This window comes from Felis catus, chromosome A1 (assembly GCF_018350175.1).
Source record: "Felis catus isolate Fca126 chromosome A1, F.catus_Fca126_mat1.0, whole genome shotgun sequence".
Taxonomy (NCBI): Eukaryota; Metazoa; Chordata; class Mammalia; order Carnivora; family Felidae; genus Felis; species Felis catus.
This window is the reverse complement of record NC_058368.1, coordinates 82,188,160-82,208,329: the sequence shown is the minus strand read 5'-3', so window position 1 is coordinate 82,208,329 and position 20,170 is coordinate 82,188,160. Positions and strand designations below refer to the sequence as shown.

At 48.4% G+C, this 20,170-nt stretch overlaps 1 protein-coding gene across 4 annotated transcripts in view; it reads left to right on the top strand.

The window, feature by feature from the left end:
• DCUN1D2 (defective in cullin neddylation 1 domain containing 2) overlaps positions 1 to 20,077 on the top strand; it is a 31,605-nt gene extending 11,528 nt beyond the window's left edge. For 2 of the 4 annotated variants that reach the window (XM_006927413.3, XM_006927414.3), the window contains exons 4-7: positions 5,925 to 6,055; positions 15,345 to 15,427; positions 16,995 to 17,091; positions 18,207 to 20,077. In XM_006927413.3, coding sequence (XP_006927475.1) covers positions 5,925 to 6,055; positions 15,345 to 15,427; positions 16,995 to 17,091; positions 18,207 to 18,286 — 391 coding nt within the window. In that variant the 3' untranslated portion in view covers positions 18,287 to 20,077. The other 2 variants (XM_045056178.1, XM_006927416.4) reach the window with 2 other exon arrangements.
• The last annotated feature ends 93 nt before the right edge of the window (positions 20,078 to 20,170 follow it).

The window sequence follows — 20,170 nt, the reverse complement described above, 5'->3', positions numbered from 1 at the left end:
TTGGCCTCTAGCTGTTAACCCTACAGCCTTTCATCGGGGGCTGGAGGCTTGGTAAATGTGCTTTGTGAACGTCATGAAATCCCCTGACATCTTTGTCAAAACAAGAAATTGGCCATACTGTGGATCTATTTCTGGACTCGCTGTCATATTTTGTGGGTCTGTTTATCCTTAACCTTGAAGCACATAGTGTTCATTATTGTGGCATTAGGTAAGTCTTGAAAGGAACTAATGAAGTCTTCTTATTTTTCATCTGCCTCAAGATTGTTGGTCAATTTTTATTACATCAGCAGGGAAAGAAGAGTGTTCCATGACTGATGCTGAAATAGCCAGGTCAGCCTGAGACCACGTCTCCCTGGGGCCCGCATCAGGCCACAGGCCATGTCTTGAGGTGGACGGGGGCTTACATGCCCATGCAGGAAACTTAGAATTGTGAATTCTAGACAAATCACGGGAGAAGCTCTTTGTTAAGACCCAGATTAAGGGACATTGTCTTAGAGAAGATGTGAAAAGCACTAGCCATCAAAGCAAAAAAACTGATAAATTGGACTTCGTCACAGGTAAGAGCTCTGCTTAATGAAAGATAGTGTTAAAAAGACAAAACGGTGGGAGAAATACTTGCTTTCTTTGTGTATGTTACAGTCATGATAAAAATGGTAGAGGACGTGACTTATATGTGATTCCTAAATGATGGAGCAAGAAGAAAGTAATAAATTCAATCTAAAAGAATGTGGGGAAAAAAGAACACAAAGAAAATTACTTAATGTAGGACAAATAGCGAGCGCGTGATAAAATGGAGGATTGAAAGCAAAATGTGTTGGCATTTCCATAATTAATTTAGTGTAAGTGAACTAAGTATTGGGTGGGTTGTAGAACATCAATTCAACCACTGTGTACACTGTTTACAGTAGGTATGATTAAAACATAAGGGCACAGAACAATTTGAGGGGTAGAGGTTGATGTAATTTGCAAACATTAACCAAAACAAATTGGTGTGGGTATGTTAATGTTAAAATAAGCTTTAAGACAAAGAATAATTCTAGAGATAGTGAAGGACATTTCATAATGAGGAAGGGTTTATTTCACATGGAAGGCAATAGATTATTTAAAGCAAAAATAAACACTAAAAAGAGAAATCTATCTACAATCACAATGGGGAATTCTCACACACATCTTACCAGATGAAAAGAGCAGATGAAAAATCAGTAAGGAAATAGGACATTTGGGCAACACAACAAGTGACCTGATGGACATATTTAGAATATACCCTTTGATGTTGAAGAATATGTACTCTTTTTAGAAGACAAGTAGACCATTTGTAAGTGTTGACCACAAACTGAGGCATAAAAGAAGTTGCAACAAATTTCAAAGGATTGAAGTGATAGAGTGTATTTTTAGTCCATAACACAATTAAGGTAGAAATATAACAAAAGGATAACTCAGTCAGTTGAAATACATGTGGATATAGCTTTTGGATTAGAAAGAAGTTACCATGGAAATTAGAAAGTATGTTGAATGATGACAACACTACATATGAAAACTTGCAGGATTCAGCTTCTTAAAAGTATATTTTGGAAAGAAGAGTTAAAAATCAGTAAGCAAAGTATCTATCTCAAAAAGGAAAAGCAGGAAACTAAACTCAAAGAATGTAGAGAGAAGGAATTACTTTTTTAAACAGGCAGTGATTTCAGGAAATAGAAAAGAAGTTGTCAATAGAAAGAATCAAGCCAGAAAACAAGCCAGAAGCTTGCTGTTTGAAAAGACTTATAAAAGTAGTGAGGAACAAATAAACAATATGGCATGAAAAGAGAGACATCACTATAGACCCTACAGATGTTAAAGGTGAAGAGTGTATTATGAACAACTCTATGCTAGTAAACGTGAAAACCTGGATGCCAAAGAAAAATTCTCTTAAAAATGTGACTTGCTGAAATGGACATATAAATAGTTCCATAACTCTTTTAAAGAATGTGAACTCATAATTTTAAATCTTCTCAAAGAGAAAAAACTCTTGGCCTCGATTGGCGCACATCTTACAAAACATTTAATAAAGAGAACAGTGCCAACTCTACACAGCCTCTTTAGAGAATTGTACAGGAAGAAACTCTTTCCAATTTGTTTTGAGGCCAGCACAACCTGGATAGCAAAGGATATTTTAGTGCTGCTGAAGCAAGCACAAAAGGATATTTTGAGAATGAAAAATTATTGTCCACTCTCAGTCATAGGAATCAAAAGATGCATAACACGCAAAAATCTTAGACAAATTATTAGCAAACTAAATCCAGCCCCCAAAACAAATCAACCAAAAAACCAGGATTATTTATCATGACAAAGTTTGTTATAGTCTGGGATTGTGAGATTTGTTTAACATTACAAAGCCAATGTAATTTATCACAACAACAGAAAAGGGGGGATTATCTCAGTGCATAAAATAACTTTGATAAGGGGCACCTATGTGGCTCAGTCTGTAAATGTCCAACTCTTGATTTCAGCCCAGGTAATGATCTCACAGTTGGGAGATTGAGCCCCACGTCAGGCTCCACACTGAGCATAGAACCTGCTTGGGATTCCCTCTCCCTCTCTGCCCCTTTCCAGCTTGTGCATGCACTTTCTTTCAAAATAAATGAATAAGCATTTTAAAAAATAATTTTAAAGAATGGGTTTGATAAAATTCAATTTCATTCAGGGACGCCTGGGTGGCTCAGTTGGTTAAGTGTCCGACTCTTGATTTAGGCTCAGGTCCCAGTCTCACAGTTTGTGAGTTCGACCCCTGTGTCAGGCGCTGTGCTGATAGTGTGGAGCCTGCCTGGGATTCTCTGTCTCCCTCCCACTCTGCCCTGCTTGTGCTCTCTCTCTGGCTCACACTCTCTCTCAAAGTAAATAAATAAGCATTAAAAAAAAAAATCAATTCTGGGTGGCTTGGGAGGCTCAGTTAAGCATCCAACTTCAGCTCAGGTCATGATCTCACAATTCATGAGTTCAAGCCCCACATAGGGCTCTGTGCTGACAGCTCAGAGCCTGGAACCTGCTTCAGATTCTGTCTGTCTGTGTCTCTCTCTCTCAAAAGTAAACGTTAAAAAAAATTCAATTCTGTTCATAATGTTTTGAAAAAGAACTTACAGCAAACCAAGAATAGAAGGGACAGTACTTAATCTGACCCCTCCACCCCCGTTCTGCCAAATCCTAGAGGAAATCTTATACTTAACTGGAACATGAATGCCTACTTTTATTAAGCATTGAACAGGTGGTGGTAGCTAGTCTGATCCACAGGTGAAATATTAGAGTCAATAAGTGAGTTTAGCCAGACTGTAGGACCCAAGATCAACAAACAAAAATCAATCTTATTTTAGAATACTGAATGCAACAGTTCAATAAAACAAAGTGAATTTTTAAAATATATGTCATTTTCAATAGTATCAGTAATAAAAAACACCTAGGACAAATCTAATTAAAGATGTGTGCTACCTCCACAGAGAAAATAACTTAAGAAGAGGCAAGAAGCCTGAGTAGAGATATAAACCTCATTATAGGTTGGAACAGTCAGTATTTTGTCCCTAAATTTACATATTTAATGTGATCTCAATCAAAACCACAGTAAGTAGTAGTTTTTATATATGTGTAGTTTGACAAATGGATTTAAAATTTATATGAAAATGCACAGTCAAGAACAGCCAAAAGTTCTTAAAAAACAAAAGGGGAAGATCTGTTCTCTCAGATAATTAGGACTTTTCAAGCTACAGTAATTAAGACTACTTGGCACTACTACTGAGATCAGTAGACCAGTGGAACAGAATGGGAGCCAAGAAACAAACCCATGTGTTAAGGTACATTTGATTTATGGCAAAGGCAGCCTTCAAAGACGTGAAGAAAGGACATCTTTTCAGTAAATGGTTCTGGGAGAATTGGCACATGGAGAAGAACTTACCTTGATCCTTACCTCACAACGTACATAAAAAATCAGTTCCAAGTGGATCGTAGATGTCAGTGTGAAAGGCTAAAGGCAAAAGCCAGAAGCCTCTAGAAAAATCATGTAGGAGAATATGACCATGCAGTGGGGGAAGTTTGAACACATTAAAAAAAAAACAAAAAACCACAAACCTGTGGCACCTGGGTGACTCAGTCAGTTAGGCCTCTGACTTTGGCTTAGGTCATGATCTCATGGTTCCTGAGTTCGAGCCCTGCATTGGGCTCTGTGCTGACAGCTTGGAGCCTGGAGCCTGCTTCAGATTCTGTGTCTCCCTCTCTCTCTTTGCCCCTCCCCTGCTCTCTCTCTCTCTCTCTCTCTCTCTCTCTCTCTCCCCCCTCCCCCACTCACATGCTCTCTCTGTCTCTCTGTCTCTCTCTCTCTCAAAAATAAACATTTAAAAAATTTTATAAAAAACACCGTGAAGAAGACTGGCAGTGTATTATACTAAAAATAAGAATTCCGATCATCAAGAAGGGAAAATGCAGTCCACATTGGGGTAGACTGCTTAGCTGACCAAAGCTTATGTCGTTCATATATAAAGAAAGCCTGCAAAACAATAAGAAAAGGATACCTAATTGAAAACGGGCAGGAGACTTGAACTGGCACTTCACAAAAAAGCATCTCCAAATAGCCAGTCAAAATACAAGGTGTGCAATGTTGTTCACTGAGGAAGTACAGGTTAAATTACGATGAACTTAATCTGTGGAATGGCTAAAATAAGACACAGTTGTATCACTGAAAACGGGAGGAACAGGAACTCTCGTATACTGCTGGCAGGGGGTTGACATGGGGCAGTCTCTGTAGAAAACAGTTTGATATCACAACACTGGAGATTCGGTGACCCAGCTGGCCCACTTGGTCTTGTGCCTAACCTAACACATTTACTTGTGTGCCTGGATACATGTATAGAAATGTTCTTAACAACCTTTGTTACCAGAAAACTAGAGATAGCCAGAGGATTTCTCATTGGCAGAACATATAAATCATAAAGCATGAATACAGTGGAATGCTACATGGTAACGAAAATGACTCAATGTGAGCTACACGCCAGCACAAGTGAACCTGCAGACACAGCGTCAACACAGAAAGCCAGACACAAAAGCCAGACATGCGCTCCCATTTACAAAGTTCAAAAATGGGGCAACTGACCATCAGGGAGTGCTTGCTTGGAGTGATGCAGGCACACAGGAGGGCACGGAGTGGCCCCATAGAGAAGAGGCCTGAGGTGGGGAGCACGCCAGCCTTGGTGTGGGTCCCTGGAGCTGTACGCCTCACCTCTGTGTCACCGCGCAGGTGGCCACTGAGGCAGGGCTTCCCCTGCTCGCTCCCAAGCCCTAGGGCTCTGCTGCGGCATTGGTGAAGCAAGGGCTGTTGCGATCTTCTTGCTGGGTTGTCAAAATAAGACAAATTTTATGTTTTGCTATTCTAGATTTCTGGTTTTAAGGCTTTTTAATATTCTTAAAGGAGGTTGACTTTTTGGAGGAAGATCAATGTTTTAATTCATTTTCAGCAAATGTATGTTTTAAATTCCAGCGTAATTAATGTAGCGCTATGCTAGTGTCAGGCGCACAGTAGTAGCGCTATGCTAAGTGCACAGACTTAGCAGTTCTGTGCGTTCCTCCGTGCTCATCACAGTAAGTGTGTGCCATCCCTTCACCCACTTGCCCCTTCCCCCCCCACCCCCACCCCACGCCCGGAAAGCCCGACTCTCGAGCAGTGGAGTTGTGTTTTGTCCTATGTGGACGAGCCTGGCCGTAAGGAGGCGACCCCAGGGCCAGAATTCGCCCACTCAAAGTCCACAAGTCTGGTTTTGGCGTCTTCACGGCACCGTGCAGCCACCACCACCATCCGTTCTGGAGCACCGGAATCCTTTTAGCTAGAGAAGGGGGCCCGCAGGCCATAGGGAGCGGCCAGGCTGGTCAGGCGCTTGTCCCGCCACAACAGCACTGTCTCTCGGCAGGTGTGACAGCACGGAGAAGCTGAGGGCCCTTCTGCCGAGGCTGGAGCAGGAACTGAAGGACACGGCGAAGTTTAAGGATTTTTATCAGTTTACCTTCACCTTTGCTAAGAACCCCGGGCAGAAGGGCTTAGGTGAGTATAAAATCCAGATTCATAAGAAGCCACATCTTCATGAGACTAAAAGTGGGCAGGACCTGCCAGGTGACAGTCCTGCTGCGACAGGGTCCCTGTTCCTGCCTTGGTGCCTTCTGACCACTGGGCGTGCCACGGCCACGCGGGCCACCTGGTACCACCTGCACTTGCACTCAGCCCCTAGTCAGTCGCCACTTCCGGCCTTAAATATTTAAACTCCAAAATATAAAGTAACTTGCAAATGCTCCGCATTCTGTCATACTAATAACAGTTGACTAATGGGTTAGAGAAGTCAGCAATTGATACCAACAGTCAGAATGTTTGTATCAGCCAGGTGTGTGGTCCAGCAGATGGTATTGTAGGGACCGGCCAGGGGACATAAATCCTGTCCTGGTCTGGAGATTTGAAGTTACCTTACTTGAAAACAATTCTGATGTGCCTTGGGTTACATCTTAGTGTTTATTTCAGAGTTATATAGTTTTGCTATAATATAAATTTGTTTGGAAAATTCTTAACTTTTTAGTGTGAGTTTGGTTTCTCTGAGGGTTTTATTCTGCTTATTTTCATTTCTTTTTCCCCCTAAATGCTATATAATTTATTTGTTTAATGTAACAGGCATGTTTAGTTCAGTAAAATGTTTTACAAGTTTAGAGGGGGACTGACATGGTCTTTAGGGATTAAACAAGAATATGTTTCGAAGAAGAGTTCCTACACATAAAAAGCAATATTATAAAATAACCAATTTTAGGAAGGAAACCAAAACGGGCTTGAAAATCCACAGATAGAAAAATCCGCTGCAAACAATTGATTTCGGGGCCTGATTTCACCTGTGCATGTCTGTAGGTGTGTGAGCAGTGAACGTTCTTCTCCCCTCTGTCTCTTACTCCTGTTGGCAGGTCAAATGCAGGCGCAGATTGAGGCTCTGGACTCTCCCATCGCGGGTGGGATGGTTCAGGGGCTGGGCTCTCCCATGGCAGGGGGTGGGGGTGGGGGCGGGTGGGGGCTGGGCCCTCCTGACCCAGAAAAGGGGTGTGTGGGGGCTGGTCTCTCCCATGGTGGGGAGAGGTGCAGGGACTGGGCTCTCCCATAGGGGGTGTCAGGGGCTGGGCCCTCCTGTCCCAGAGGAGGGGAGGGTGCAGGGGCTGGGCTCTCCCATGGTGGGGGGAGGTGCAGGGACCCGGCTCTCCCATAGGGGGTGTCAGGGGCTGGGCCTTCCCATGGGGGGGTGTGTGGGGGCTGGGCTCTACCATGGAGGGTGTCTGGGGCTGGGCCCTCTTGTCCCAGAGGAGGTGGGAGGGGGGGTGCGGGGGCTGGGCTCTCCCATGGAGGGGAGGTGCGGGGGCTGGGCCTTTCTGTCCTGGAAGAGGGGGTTGCGGGGGCTGGGCTCTCCCATGGGGGGTGCAGGGGCTGGGCCCCTCCCATGGGAGGGGGGTACAGGGGCTGAGTTCTCCCATGGGGGGGTGTCAGGGACTGGGCCCTCCTATCTCAGAGCAGGGGGTGGGGGCCATCTTTCATAAGCACTATGCTTGTTCCCATGGCAGAGATGGTTTTCTTCTTTTTACTTGTTTTTCTCCAGTGCTGTGGTTGTTCACTTTTACTCTTGGTACCTTGCACTGTGATGAGTCTCTCATCAGATTCCCTCTGTCTCCAGGCTAGTTGGCCTTGTGAACGGCTTTCTCACCCTGTGTGCCACCTCGAGGATCATGCTCCTGCCACCCTGGGAGCTGAGAAAGGGCCTCTGTGTGAGCCCCGTTCAGGAGCTCACTTGAACAGTTCTGCCAAAACTTTGGGAAGGTGGCAGTGGGAGAGCCACCAGGAAAATTAAGGATGTATTTTCTCCTGTTCCAGGAAATGGGTGAGCAGACAGGCCTGTCCCTGGGTAAAGGGGCAGCAGCGAGCCACCTCTGGCAGTGGAGGCTTTGCACGGTCCCCACCTTGTCGTGTGTCGGAGAGCCGGGGCCATGGGAAGAAAGATGGCCTGCCATTGGTGAGGGATCCTGCCGCCTAAGCAGGAGCTGGTTAGGGACAGTGGAGCGTGGGCAGTGGAAGAGTGAGTGGACGCCAGGCCTGCTGGGTTGTGTCTGTCCTCACCCCCTTGAAGGGACCAGCCCGTGCTTGGTCAACCGACTGAGGGAAGGAGGAGCCGGGTGGCCTCCACTACCGCCTGAACCTCCCTGGGCGTTGGGGGCATTTTGAGCACATCAGGCTGTGATTGCCAGCCGGGTGCTGCCTCTCCTGGAGACAAGCTTCCCGGGTGTCCCCACAGGGGTGCCAGGAGGTGAGATTGAGATACTGGCAGTGGGACCCTGGCTGCATTAGAATTTAGGGTGATTCTGGTCATGTTGGTGCAGAGTGGAGAGCTGCGCTCGTGGTGTTTTGTTCCTGGGAAAATCAGAGTGCTTACAGCATTGCTGACCGGTGAGGGGTAGAGTGTGGTGCTGGGACAGCTGGTCATGGACACGCCAGTGCCTCCCCCTGCTCCCCCATTGCCCCCTATCCAGACATCTAGGTGCAAGCCCGGCCTCCTCACCCAGTGTGGCTTCTGCCGTAGGCGGCTGCTCTTACGTTTTATCTCATGACCAGAAAGAAAGGTGGAAACTAGCATTTATTAAGCACCTGTCGTGTGGCAGACAGGTGCTTTCATCTGCCCACGCGTGGTCTTGCCCACGTTTTGTAAACAGGGAAACAGGCTGAGGGATGGAGTGCATGTCAGAGGTGTGCGGACAGGCCACGATGGCAGGTTTAGGGCCCCTCCTCTCCTGTGCCCTGCGTTCACACATCCTGGCGGGCTGCCTGACATGGGTGGAGATCACTCCCAGGGACCCGAGTGGTGAAGGTCGGACAAGCCTCGAAGGGTCAAGTCCGTCTTGGCTCCACTGTCCCCTTCTGGTTGCCGTGCTTGCCTCTGCCCTGCCCTGTTCTGTGACCTGCATGCTCTCAGGACACTTGGGACCCACCTTCACATGGGCCCTGGGCCCAGGAGCTCCCCAGTGGACCCACATCGTGAAGTTTGTGTCGTTCAGTCTCAATATTCTTGTTTCATACTGTATGAACAAGATTTTGCTGTGTGAGCAAAATCTATCACAATTTGCAAACTCTAAAATATTCAGTTCTGTTTTTGCACAAATGCTTTCACCTCGTTTTTTTTAATTAAAAAAATTTTTTTTAATGTTTATTCTTTTTTTTTTAATTTTTTTTTTCAACGTTTTTATTTATTTTTGGGACAGAGAGAGACAGAGCATGAACGGGGGAGGGGCAGAGAGAGAGGGAGACACAGAATCGGAAACAGGCTCCAGACTCCGAGCCATCAGCCCAGAGCCTGACGCGGGGCTCGAACTCACGGACCGCAAGATCGTGACCTGGCTGAAGTCGGACGCTTAACCGACTGCGCCACCCAGGCGCCCCTAATGTTTATTCATTTTTGAGAGAGAGAGAGAGAGAGCACAAATGGGGTTGGGGCAGAGAGGGAGACACAGAATCGGAAGCAGGCTACAGGCTCTGAGCTGTCAGCACAGAGCCCAATGCAGGGCTCAAACTCACTAACTGTGAGATCATGACCTGAGCCGAAGTTGGATGCTGAACCGACTGAGCCACCCAGGCGCCCCTCATTTTTTATTTTTTATTTATTTTCAGATTTGTGAACTATAGTATCAGTTTTATTTATTTATTTTTATGTTTATTTATTTTGATAGAGCGAGCATGAGCAGGGGAGGGGCAGAGAGAGACAGAATCCCAAGCAGGGTCCACACTGTCAGCTCAGCGCCCAACATAGGGCTCGATCTCACGAACCATGAGATCATATATAACCTGAGCTGAAGTCAAGAGTCAGACGCTTAACTGACTGAGCCACCCAGGTGCCCCCCTTCACCTCATTTTTTTAAAAGTACCAAATGTTGACCAAAATCATGGTGATTCCTCACGTAGGATTGCTTCATCTGGTTGGTGCCATATGTCAAGTGACGTGCCCCATCAGTGGCTCCTGTGTGTGGACAGGAAAAGCTCTCTTGCTCTCAGGAGGCTGCCATGGCGTGTCCTGGAGATGTGGGACCTGGTGGTCAGGCCCACCAGACTCTAAGGCTTGAGTGTCACCTTAGGTGGGACATGGTCTGACTTTGGTAAAGGTCACTGTAACAGGTGGTGGATCAGAGCATCGTCTTGCCTTGTGTGTGGTGCCGTCTTGATGACATCAGCCCTTGGATTTTGCTCTCTCTGTGACACAATAGATGAGTTCACCTCCTCACCCCCTGCCTCGCACCCTCTGTGGGCCTAGCACCTGACCACACTTTCAACCTCAGCTCTATTTTTGTCTGATCTATTGCAGCGCACAGACGTTTTTGTTTCAGGAATGACAAATACCTGGAGGAATGCCACCCTAACTGCCGTTTCCCCTGCGGCGGGGTTAGTGGCTGCCAGGGGAGGCAGCGTGGCGCAGAAGGGCGGCTTCTGAGGCATGCAGTGACCCTCGGTGACAAGCCTGTGGGAGGGCAAGGGTGCCAGCCTCTCGTTTACTTCACAGTATAAGTGGTGTTATTACTTTTATTCTGTTAGGACAACTAAGAAAAATGTGTAAAACATCATTAGCTCCGTGACACCCCGTAAGGTGGCAGGTCAGGTGCGTCATGGCACACAGAGCCGCTGGACCGCACATGGTGACGTGAAGGTCCCAGCCTTCAGGGAGACCGTCACTGTTGAGGGCTGTCTTGGATCAGACGGCGCCTCTGGCTGTCCTCTGTTTGGGACGCCAGCTGCGGTCCCTGCAGCTCACTGCCCACCTCCATCAACCTGACGGCGATGTGGGGTGTCGCTCCAACTCCGTCATTTCGTTCCACGTGTTATGTGGAATAATCCTAGGAGGTGGTGCCTCAGCACCCAGCGGTGTGGTCCAGCTCCGGTGGGGTGAACACTTGTTTCTGTGCCTTTATCAGATGTCAGGACAGTGCGCCGTCCCCCTACCATCCTTTGAAAAGGGCCCATTAGCGTTTATTTCTTTCATATCATTGTGAACTCATGGGTTGAATCACATGTGAAGGGTCCAGTGGACTGCAGTTCTGACCCTTTTTGAAGCTCAGTGATAATCGTCCAGCCTGTGGCCAGGGAATCCTCTTCTGGTCGGCACCCACATCCCTTTGATGTGACCCAGGAGTGTTTGGCTGTTGCCTGCCTGTCTGCCAGGACAGGCTGCCGGCAGCCGCATGTTACCGGCCCCAGACCTGGGACCCGACACTCGTCCAGGGAGCCCTGGTTTCTGGTCCTGGAGAAAGCCGTTTCAGGACCATGATCCAGTCAGTAGCAGTGCTCATTCATACCGATTCAGCCACTGTTTATAGATTGTTCAGAAACACAGCTTCATGCTAGTGGTTCTCAAATTCCAGACTACAGATCTTCAGTGTTCTGTAAGACAATGGTGTTTCCTCTCTTGTGGCAGCAGTAAGAGTCCTGGGAATTTCTGGGAAGGTTCTGTGCTGTGTGGGAACAGCAGCCTGCGTGTGTGCCCAACACTCTACTGGGTGCCGCTGGATGGGAAGCAGCGTGGCCTCCCTCCCCGTGGGTCCACAGGGAGGTCCCACCCTGTGTGCTGGAGTGAGCAGGTCTTCTGGGCAGAAGGTCTTAACTGTGCCCCCCCCGCTTTCTTCTGGCCTCAAATTGTTGAATCAATGTCTGAGGATCGTCCTGCCTCAGACACCCTCCAGATTCCTTTCCTTTCTCTACAGCCCAGTGATTGTTACTGGCGATGCCTGGGCGCTGGCCTCTGGGACCAGTGCTCCAGGCATGCTCTCCCCCAAATCAAGTCTGTCTTGGGGGAAAGAGCTCATCAGCATCTATGGCCTCTGCCCCATCCTGTGATCCCCCTTTCTCCGCCCAAGGGGACTTAGGTCCCAGGTGATTCTCCTCTTGATCTAAGAGCCGCCTTCCTGTCCACCTCTGGCACTGAGTTAGGTTTGACCTCAAGTCCTTGCAATGCACGGTCTGCAGACCAGCAACTTGGTGTCACTTGGGAGCTTGTCAGGACTGCGGATTCTCAGATTGTTCCCCAGACCCACTTTATAGCAAAGTACCTTAAAACTCAGTGGCTTCAGGCAACAGTCATTGTATATTCTTCATGATCCTTGGTGTCCGGGATTTAGGCAGGGCTCAGCCAGCCCCCCTCTTTTGTTCCAGCTTGACCTGTTTCCTGCCTTCGCAGGAGTGGAGCTGGGTGGGGGCGCAGAGGTGGTGGGGTGCTGCCTGCGTTGGGTTGGGGGATACCTGGCCGTAGTGTGGGGCAGGAGTGCTATGGGGGTGGGGGAGGGGTGGGGCACTGCTCTCCTCCAGCCCACTTCCTTCCGCCGAAGTCCACACCCAAGTGCACTTGTAATTCCAAGTGGTTTCCAGGATGTTGTCAATTAGAGTCTAAGTCCCCGATTAAAGTTTAAAAAGGTCTTTCTTTCTCCATGAATATTCCAGAGACTCGTGTTTTGGAGGCTGTTTGCAGTAGGAAGCCAGTGTGTGTGTGTGTGTGTGTGTGTGTGTGTGTGTGTGTCCGTCCTTCCTGGAAGTTTGCTGCAGGGCCCAGTGACAGCCTCATGAGGACATGAGCCTGTGCAGGCCATTCAGTGCAGTCCCCTCGTTTTACCAGGGTTTTGAGGGCTTAAAAAATAATAAAGCCAGATGAATAATTTTATGCCTATGTACTCAAAGCGGAACAATTGATGTTGCAGTTTCCAGAGTGTCTTACGTTGTTGTGTCTTCGGAAGGATTAAATATAAATCAAAGAGGTTGATAGAGGTGCTCTATAGTTCTGAGAAAAAGTGTGGCTACCAGTCAAAAAGGTTGATCAAGAAAAGAGAGATTTATTCTTCGTTTTCTTCGAGTTTGTGTGTCTATTTATACGTATGTGTTAGAATTGTGTGGGTTGTTTTATGTTCTGTTAGCCTGTCCTTACCTGATGGTCACTCTAATAATGAAGGTAATTAAAGTTATTTGACTTTTTGTTTTCATGTAAGAAGCTTAGGATAGAGTCTGGAATCAGTTGGCTTTGAGAAATCTTGATTTTTGAGGAAGTAAAGTTTCACGATAATTAGCTAATTTTTATATCTGCACCCAAAGCCTTCTTTGACAGAAGGGACATTTTCATTATGTAAATCTAAATCAGAAACAAATTTTAAAGAGTAACCATTTCCTCTAAACATTTTCTTGCTCAGGGGTGCCTGGGTGGCGCAGTCGGTTAAGCGTCCGACTTCAGCCAGGTCACGATCTCGCGGTCCGTGAGTTCGAGCCCCGCGTCGGGCTCTGGGCTGATGGCTCAGAGCCTGGAGCCTGTTTCCGACTCTGTGTCTCCCTCTCTCTCTGCCCCTCCCCCGTTCATGCTCTGTCTCTCTCTGTCCCAAAAATAAATAAACGTTGAAAAAAAAAATTAAACATTTTCTTGCTCAGGAAAGAAGACTTCTCAGAGGTTAGTGGGAAGCAGTAGCTGTCGTAATCTTCTCACGGCTGCTGGGGTCACTCTTGTCCTTGCTTCCAGCTCTACGTTCTGTCATTTTGAGGTTTTCTAGTGTTGTTATTTTGCAAGTGGATCCGATTAGGGTGACAGTAAACATTTTTACTTACATAACACTGAATATGAATATGTGTTCCTTCACTTTTGGTCATGAATGTACGAATCAGGAACTTTTAAGAAAGGTTTCCAGGACCAGACTAAGATAGGACCCAGGTTAAATGTCTGCCATACGACGTTACTTCTCTTTCCTCCCCAGGTTCACCCCCATTTCTCAGTGTGGGACTTGTCTCACCCCTGAGCTGAGTTGAGGGCAGATCTCAGTTAATGCTCTTCCTAAGTCACAAGGATGTAGACTTAGTGAGACAGGCCGCTCGTGTCAGTGTTAGAGCGCAGGCGCTGCGAGGGTTAGCGAGCCATCCACATGGGCAGTCCTCGAAGCTTCCTGCCCGGCTCTGAGTAAGACTCCAGGGTATTTAGGACTGAAAGTCTGTAACGGCCTGTTAACACAGGGAATGTAGGCGTTTTATTTAAATTTGGTGCTACTTGTACCTTGCTTTGCTTATCCAGTTTTAGTAATGCTCTTTCCTAGAAATCTCAAGTCACAGCACTACTTTTTAAAAAGTTTTGTTTATTTACGTAATCATTGAAGTAATTTGAGATCTCACGACCTTGAGATCAGAAGTTGCAGGCTCTGCTGACTGAGCCAGCCAGGCCCCCTACAGCTCTACCTTAATCACTTTTGTCCAAGTAGGACCAACTAAGATTTAGATGAAAATTTTCTGAAAAGTGGTTGTTTGGGCATCTTACATTTAAAAGAATCTGTGACCTTAAATATTTATTTGCCTGCTTTTCACATGAGTTTATCCTGACATACATATATAAACGTGTAATTAGGAAATCGTTCTATTCTAACTGTTCTTTTATTTTCTGAGTGGTGAGCACTTGGGATTAAAGCACACCGTTAAAAGCTGTCAATTTTAACAAGGAAACTCAGCTCAGCCTCTTAGTTTACTTGCTGGATCCAGCATGCAAGGAGAAATAGATAGTAAACTTAGACCAAGCAGAGAATGAATCCTCATTTCAGAAATTCTGGCTTAGGATGGTATTCTCATGCAGTCCTACAGCTCCGTGGTGCTGTTCTGTAAGACCTCATCCTGCACCCGAGCCCCGCAGAGTACGTAGGTCTGTGTAGAAGCTTCGGGACACGACTACACAACCGCTGCCTTCTGGGCCCGGAAAATGGAGGACACGGGCTGTGATCAGCAGCCGGCCTAGGCGGGGAATGTCTGCGTGTCAATGGAAGCACCCTCCCTGGGCTGCTGTGTCCTGACTGCACCCTAAGAAATTTGGAGGGGTCCCGGCCGTCTCGTGTGGCTTCCCTCTGAGCTGGACTCTTCCCGCCCACTGGGAAAACACTGCCTCCCTTCCATCAAGACTGGTTGTTTAACTTGCAGTTCAGCATGTTCTGACACTACCTGATGTGCAAGAACAGTATCCAGGTTGCATCAGTGAGGTTTGAAGAAAGCCTGGTGTATACAGAAATCGGTGTCTTACAGACTGATGTTAATTAAGGGACAGTTGTGTACGTGTCTGAATAACAAGGCACAGACCGCTTAAAGAGATTTCCCCCAAGTTAGAAGATTAGATCATTCACAGTATCAGGAACGTTCTATAAGGGGTGGGCCTCGTCTTACTCTTCAGTAAGAGTGCTGAGTTTTACTAAGTGATTACCAGTGCGCTAAGAAGTGGTCATATTTTGTGCAGTGGAAAAAGAAATTGGGATTTATTAACTGCTCTTTCTCTTTTTGCCAGATTTAGAAATGGCTGTTGCATACTGGAATTTAGTGTTATCTGGAAGGTTTAAATTTTTAGATCTTTGGAACAGCTTTTTATTGGTAAGTGTCCTTCTGCTTCTTGCTGTGTGTGCCCAGTGTGAAGGGTCAGCACATTGTGTGGCCGCCCGTGTTATCTGACTGGGGGGTTCTGTACCGTGGCTGCCAGGCAGTTGGCGAGCAGCCGCGGGCTTCACCACTGCAAGCAACGGGCAGGGCTACCCAAGGCCAGATTCAGAAGGGCTCCCGGCAGCCCCGCGGGACTCTCAGGCTGGGGTTTCAGATGACCCGCAGGCCTCCCCTTGTCTGCAGAACTCCAACTACCTGGCTCTAGGCTTCCCGAAGCAGCAGCGACACACGTCCTGTGAGCTCATACGGGCTCCAGACTGCAGGCTGTATCCCATTGTTCAGCTTGTCCACAGTCTGATACACTTTAAGATGTGGTTTACAATGCTAACTGAGCAGGAAAAAGGAGGGTTTCGCTGGGCTTCCCTCAGGAGAGTCTCCGAGCTGGAGGGGCCTCCTTGGTGGGGCAGCCCCCGGCCTGGGGGAAGGGAGACAGGCGTCACTGTTTGAAGCGTGTGGAGCACCAGGGTCCCCTCCAGAGCAGACAGTCACGTGATGGCAGTGTGCCCACATCTTCCGCATGGACTCCTCTGCGAATGTGTGAGGCCTGGCTGAGGACCGTCTTCCCGCTGGGGGCCGTGTGTGGGGTCCTCCTCAAAGCAGCACGGGGAAGCCCATGTGCAGGTTCACAGCCTATGTCATGTTTAGTCCGCTTCCACCACTCACTAGTTTTGTGGTCAGTGCCCTCGAGTGCAGGCATTCCCCAGGGACCCTGCGCACGTGCCCAGAGATGGCACCGTGGGGACAGCAGCACGGTGGGGACAGCAGCACGTTGGGGACGAGCACAGAGCCCTAGGCCTGAGAGTGGACAAAAGCCCAAGACTGTCAGTGTGGACAAAGGCTCCCAGAGCACAGTGGAAACAGGTCAATTGAGGCCAGGACGACAGGCGGGGTACGCAAGGAAGGCCACAGAAGTCCACATGTGGTTGGGTGGCTTCTGGGTCATCTGTGAATATACTCGCCTCTGCCACACACGTGCAGGGGCGGGCGTGGGTGTGGAGCTCTATGCCCAAAGGGGAGGGGTGGGGCGGGGGGAGGGGGCGGAGCCAGCGCCCCTCTGCCCGCTGAGAGTCACAGCACAGACGCGTGTTGTCCACGCGTGTGGCGTACCTGAAATCTGAAAAATGGCCCATCCCACTGCAGGACCCACCTGGCGTGCAGAGAAGTACATGTATCTGGGTGCCACAGGCCGGCTGTCCCGCACTGTATGCCAATCGGCTGGGCGTTAGGTGGAACTTTAAAGCACTGCCCTTGTATTGGAGTGAAACAGATTATAATCTCTATTTTAAATGTTTATTCTGCTTTTAAACAAGTGTGCTTTTGTGTATTTGCACATTGGCATCACGTAGCTCCTACCATACCCAGAACACTGTCATTACTTCTGACCACGTGTGATGGTGCCGCTTCCCCATCGCGGTGTGTGCTGAAGTAACGAGGCCGCTGGGATGCCCAAGGGTCACGTCTGTTTCTTAAGTCTGGTGGGTTTTTTTCTCTCATGTATTAGGAACATCACAAAAGATCAATCCCAAGGGACACTTGGAACCTTCTGCTAGATTTTGGAAATATGATTGCAGATGATATGTCTAACTATGACGAAGAAGGTACGGGAAGTTGTAGTGCTTCAGATGATGTCCAGAAATGCTGATGTGCAGACTGCTGGGGGCAGGACGGTGGTGACCGGCTCCAGCTGCCTCTGGGCCCCGCCCCTCAGTGCAGTGGGGGTGGTGGTGATGACAGTATTACCCTCTTTTTATGTCTTGTCAACCACACGAGAAAAATAGGGCTTCGTATTTAGTTTAATTTAGGAGGACAACCCCCTAAATAAACTAAAGCATTTCAAAAGTGGATGTGCAGAGAGCCCTGCGGCAGAGCCGTGGGACCAAATGGGTTTGGAAGCCGCTCTTCCAGGTACGTAATCCTGGGTGGCGCCTCAGGCTAGGCATTCTACCATGTGAAGATTCCAGCTGGTATAACATGATCACATATTCATGGTCCCCACCCTGAGATGTTTGAGGACAGCCGGTCAGGGAGCATGTATGTGCCCGCCACCATGGGCACTGTGCCGCTTTAGGGAAGGACACAGTCTCAGCCTGCCCGCTGCATGCTCCCTCAGCGCCCAGCTTGGAGGCAACCGCTCTGGGGCACCTGTGGTGTTGCATGTCTGTGTGCGTCCCCAGCACTCAGCACAGAGCGGGCACTTAATAACGTGAATAGTTGACCATAGACAGAAGCCCAGGGATTGTGGCTGCAGTGGCGAGACGTGGCTGGTCTGCAGAGGAGGGGCCGGCAGCTTACAGTGAGTGTGTTCCTGGCCAGCGGGGTTGGGGTGGTCCAGGCTACCTGGGGGTGGTGGGGAGGCTGGGCCTGGAGAGGGAACCGGCCCAGGGAGAAAAGGGTGCAGTGTTTTGCAGGGCAGGTGGAAGGCCCTGTGCCTGGTCCCGACTGCCTGGAACAGGGGCCCAGGCCTTGCAGCTGGCCGGCCCCGAGTGCCTGGTCGCTAGAGGCCACGTCCACACGGGAGCACCAGTGCTGGCCTGGGGTCTGGCTACAGCAAGAGGAATGGATCTCACTGGCAATCCCTCCAGAGAGATGGGCTGTGAGACGACTCACTTGAGCTCCTGAAACACAAATATTGACTGCAGAAAGAATGCTCTGGATATAAAAATACTGCTCTAGACTGGTGAGTTTTTAAAGATCTGTGTTTGCTTTCCTGTAGGAGCGTGGCCTGTTCTGATAGATGATTTTGTAGAATATGCACGGCCAGTTGTGACGGGCGGTAAGCGCCGCCCTTTCTAGGCAGAGAGTGAAACTGCACGGACACCGAGAGCAAGTGCCTCCTCCCAGGAGCCCTGGCGCCCGCATGACCTCCCCCCGCACACAGAAAGGGCTGAGTGGACATGTAAGGAGCTCCTCAGAAGACGCTGCTTCAGGATGTCTGGGGATGGTCCTGTGGCTGCTGCTTTAGGAAATTTCTGCATGATTTTTATCATATTTGTGAAAAAGTCACCCAGAGCCTGTTTGCAGATCTGCAAAGTGTGCAGTTGAATCGGCGGCTCCCGTGAAGGCGCATGAACACACGGCTCGCACAGATCCTGCTGAGCCACGTTGTAATCCTACCTGTGAAACAGTGTCTGTGCCCTTGGTGGGACGCTGTATTTCTCTGCAGGCCAAAGCTAGTAGGATCTGGACACAGATCCTAACACTTTTTAAACTTGCTGCCAGGAAATCAAGACTTCTGTTTTCTGAATTATCAAGCATCTGGATTTATTGGGTCTGTTTTTATTTTAATTTCATGTAGATGTTCATGTGAATGTGCTTTCACGGTTCCTGACATGCTGCAGTCTGCATGGTGACAGCACCCGTCACCATGGGATTCCAGGGACATTTTATCATGTACTGTTTACAAGCCAGCTGGTCTGTCCTGTCCAGTGTCATTTGAATGAGCTTCTGAAAAAGTTCTCTAAAGTATGCTTTAGAAAAAAAAAAGTATTTTATTACGTTTAAAAAGACATTTTTCCCTGAAAAGTATTTCTTTTATGAGCAATGGATTATAGATTCAGAAATGGAGTGAGTTTGTTCCCTCTGGCCCTCTGCATGGTTGCGCACATTCGGAAGCTACAGTGCACACCGTTACCCGAGACGCCCAGACAGGAAGGTCCCGTCTCATTTACGTCTGCAGTGTGTGACCGTCGCATTACCGTCTGTGAGAGGAGGCCGTCCGGCGAGGCATGGACTCTGCCGTGTTGTCCGATGGTGGAGCCTGTGACGTTACCTGTTCCTCCTGTTGGGAAAGCTCCTGTGTGTTCTAAAAATCACTGTGCAGAACCTGCATTATATTTGAAAAGATCTTCACGTCCCAAGTGTGTCTACTACCCTGTCTGCAGTCCCATTTATGAGACAGATAGACTGGGGTCACTTCACAGGAGAGGAAGTTCACAGTGGACTTTCCGTGAATGGGCAGTGTGCTTAAAATGTGTAGTTTGATGTGACTTTCAAAATTGGGATTCAGCATTTCAGGAAGCTTCTGTGCCCATGGGAGGTGTTCGTGTGCTTGCCATGTGTGAACTGTTTATACTTCCAAAGAGGAGTCGTTCAGAGAGGCCACACAGGCTGTCCGGGTGGGAAAGGGGGCTTGAGGCCTGCAGGCCAGAGTCTGGGCTGGGTTGGCCCCTACACAGATGCACGACTGAGTCCCGCGGTGTCTCCTGGGCCTGTACTTCCCCGTCTGCCACAGGGTCGACAGGCCCGTCTCTGCCTGCCAGCCTGTGGTTCTAAGAGAGCATGCACTTTATGTAATAAAAACCTCAACAGCTTTAAAGTATCCTTCGAGGCTTCGCAGATTCTTGCCGTGTAAGTGTTCACGGAGGAGGCTGTAGGTCTGCGACACCTTGTTCTTAAGATTCGAAGTTGTGGGAGTGGAGGGGCTTCTGTGCACTTGGTCATCAGTAAATAACGGAACATTAGTGGCCGGACAAAGGCTCTTCAAGATTGCGGTTTCTTCTATTCTATTTATTTAAAGCATGCGTGCCATGAAAAGTGCTAAGAGCTTTGGAAACGTTGAAATAAAATATGTTCTCTGGTGTGGCAGTGGTGGTGCACTTGTAACTCTATTCTCGATTGCTCAGATGCTGCTGGATGCCACGGGACCAGCGGGAAAACGGCCCCTCTGGGGACACCCCA